This window comes from Spinacia oleracea, chromosome 6 (assembly GCF_020520425.1).
Source record: "Spinacia oleracea cultivar Varoflay chromosome 6, BTI_SOV_V1, whole genome shotgun sequence".
Classification (NCBI taxonomy): domain Eukaryota; kingdom Viridiplantae; phylum Streptophyta; class Magnoliopsida; order Caryophyllales; family Amaranthaceae; genus Spinacia; species Spinacia oleracea.
The window spans coordinates 42,662,364-42,665,770 of record NC_079492.1 but is presented as its reverse complement, the minus strand read 5'-3'; the positions used below and the strand labels follow the sequence as shown (position 1 = coordinate 42,665,770).

The following is a 3,407-nucleotide window of genomic DNA, read 5'->3' as shown; positions in this document are numbered from 1 at the left end:
TATCATCGTTTCCGGAGTATTCATTTCTTGCCTGTGACGATCTCAGCTCCCACTGAAACTAAGATCCGTCGATTCCGAATATCCATAGATGGACTATTTAATGCCATTAAATACTTGATCCGTTTACGTACTATTTGTGTGACCCTACGGGTTCAGTCAAGAGTAAGCTGTGGATTAATATCATTAATTCCACTTGAACTGAAGCGGCCTCTAGCTAGGCATTCAGCTCACTTGATCTCACTGAATTATTAACTTGTTAATTAATACTGAACCGCATTTATTAGACTTAACATAGAATGCATACTTGGACCAAGGGCATTATTTCCTTCAGAACCAGGAACATACTGTACAAAACATCTGCCACCAAAAACGGGCCGCATGAAACCATCATCTAATTTGCGCCAATAGTGATGGATGGTGGGAGTAGGTGAATTTAGAAGCATGCGGAGTCAAACGGGACAACCTAGAGACCGGACAGTGCTTTCATCGTGATTGCCATTATCAGGTTCAAAATCTGGTTGGCTCTCAAGGAGTGGCAACGAGAGTGATTTTGGGCTTCCCAAATCGGACACAGTGCTGCAACTAGTCAAGTGTTTTGGTTGAGGCAGCAGATTTTTCAGCAAGCCAAATACGACAATAATCAACATTCTTTCTTCCACGCAAATCAAATAAATTCAAATCAAAACCTTCTTTCCATTCACAAGCTTTAAGAATGCATCTAACAAAGGTTGATTCGCCATAGGACAATTGCACTGCCCGACTTGTTTTGTATCCAGTGATTCTTTTACATTTCTTAGTTGACTTTATGAGCTTGCCCCTCTTTTGCACCACAAGAAAAAAAAGTCTAGATTGGGGGAAGTAATGAAAATACAGTAATAAATCTCGCCTTAGTGTCGATGGTTGTGTATTACCACTCTCAAATCTCAATAATGTTCTTATCTTCACTAGTTTGCATTTCTTGCTCATAACCACCTCCTAATATGGTAGGTAGTATATAAAAAAATAGAGAGAAAATTACATACTGAAAGTGAAGATGCATTACCATGTATATTCAGAGGGGACATACCAAGTAAAATCCCAGTTTACGGATTTCATACTTAACTGTTGGACCTTTAACAAAGAAACCAACCAAATTTTCAATACAATGCATTACTATAACAACCCCAAGCCACTTGGGTGCACTCCTTAACCCGACATTGTAAAATCGACTTGAGCAAAAGCACGTTGAACTCACTAATGATTAGGATCTCAAACAAATGAGGATGGAAGCATAAATAGCAACTATCCAAGAAACAATATTAAGAATATGTTTTAAGAAGAAAGCTATGATTTTCGCATAACAACTACCAAGTACTCATCATTGTGCTGAAGAGGACAACAAATTGTGATCATGATTGCATTCCCCCTAAGCTGCGTGTGCCCTACCCTTGTAAACTGCACAAACCAGCCAAATAACCAAGGGTTACCAAATATTTAACTGGTAAAGATGATGTGAATGTTGGGAAGGAATCAGTGAGATACCTGATTATTAGCAAGTGCGATAGAGACGGCACCTCTCATAAGACTAACCCACCATATGACCACCTATATTTCAAAAACCTTTTACTACTTTCATATGAGCTGATTAAGAAGCATACAAAAGTACTTTCTATTTTTCTAATATAAGTGGATAATATACTTGCCTGCTGGTTGAGGGTGACCTTATCATTGTGCGATTTCTTGGAAAAGTTCATTAACCAGGACAAGGGGAAAACAAAAGCTGCTCTTCCAACCATGACTAGACCTAGCTATACGGAACTCACAACAACAAAAGTTCAAGGAATACAAAGCACATTACGAACCAAAAACATGGTGTGGAATTTTCGAAGAGGAAAACTGAAAATTAGTAACCTTAACAGACCCAGAATATGGGTTTTGCAGCCAAAAAATCAGCAAATTCTTCAAGATTTCATATTACCTATCGCTCACAAATCTCCATTTCTCAATGTTCAATGCATCCATACCAACATATAGAAAAAGGAAAACCTCAGCGACAAAAGACAGTGTTGCAAAAGCATTAAAACAGTGAGGTAATCACGGATTAGGACAAAACCATGAATATTTATACAAAACTCAGTGCAACGTAAAAATATATGAAATAATATTTGGTGGTTACTCTTGAGCTCTCTGTCACATTGTGCCATGTATAATGGGACATGACAATCCCACAGAAGAATATTGTTAGAATTATGCTCAAATAGAAGAGCTGCAAGATATAAAAATTATAAGCTCGTGAAAAAACTTGAACTTGCTAATGAATATAAAGTACCGGTCTAGTCATATGAAAAAAGAGCTTTATAAAATAAAATTGTTTTCCCAATCAATTTAGTAGGAGAAGAAAGATATTGAAAAACTTTAAAAACAAAATATTAAAAGTCACAGAAGCTTACTTCAGCAAGCATGTATGACAAATAAGCCATAAGCATCATTAAAGCAACCTCGCGGTCAGGGGAATGCTTGCAACATTGCAAAAATTCAGTTAATAAGATGTATGTAATGAACCAAGTGTAAGGGAAGGGCATAATAGGTAGTGAGTAATATTAGGTAGTGTGAGGGGGTCGAAAAAGCACGAGGCTAATGCGTGACCTCGTCCCTCGTGGGCGTGACGTCGTCAGATCAAGTGTAGTTAGATTTCCTGTGAGTTTACACCCAATCGACTAGTAATATAGGAGTCGCCATTCAGTTTTTAACGACAATGAGAAAAACTGACAAAACCCGGTTATCGTGACATAAAGGGAGTGCAATTATGTTCGACCACGACGGCCATAGGTTCCCTTGTGATCCCTGGTGTGGGGATCGTTCAAGGTACACCCGCAGGGTAGAGATTGAGAGTTCGGGGGAGTGTAACTACCGAGAGGAGTGCTCATCGATAACTCCAGAGGCAGGTTATCCGTACTAGCTCAGCATAAATAATTGAAGGGACATGCGTTAAACTATTAAACTATTCTGAATTGATTTTAGCAATATGCAACACATAATACTAAATCGATCGTGATTATCTTATTTAGATTGATTTAAGGTACCTAGCAGTATAATTCAATTGTCCAAGGTATTATCTTATTAGGCGTGATAGATCAATCAAGTTAATAGTTTTGACAATTTTATAAAAGGGTGATGAAAGCGATTAAATCATATGAGGGACACATTACAACGCACCCTTGAGAGGTGCGTCACGGTTCTCAGAAAACTAACCACTTGGCTTTGCTATTTCTCCTTTATTTAACGAATCTCGGGTTTCTAAGCAGTGTTCCAGTATTTAGGCTTAAATCATCAGCTACAAGGGGCAGGACGCGTTCTGTTCGACTTTTGGGTCGATTGCGACAGAACGCCGGATCAATTTCGCAGCGTGAGGTTAGGCTTAAGGCTAG

The 3,407-nt window shown here is 38.5% G+C and overlaps 1 protein-coding gene across 1 annotated transcript; it reads right to left on the bottom strand.

Annotated features, from left to right (window-relative positions):
• Positions 1-1,040: 1,040 nt before the first annotated feature.
• Positions 1,041-2,446, bottom strand: LOC110802446 (sodium/hydrogen exchanger 1-like). Its single transcript, XM_056832997.1, has 3 exons — positions 1,683-2,446; positions 1,522-1,584; positions 1,041-1,434 (listed from the first exon to the last, which is right to left on the bottom strand). Exons 1-3 carry the CDS (start codon positions 1,773-1,775, stop codon positions 1,324-1,326), a joined length of 267 nt encoding a protein of 88 aa, XP_056688975.1. The 5' UTR covers positions 1,776-2,446; the 3' UTR covers positions 1,041-1,323.
• Between the last annotated feature and the right edge of the window lie 961 nt (positions 2,447-3,407).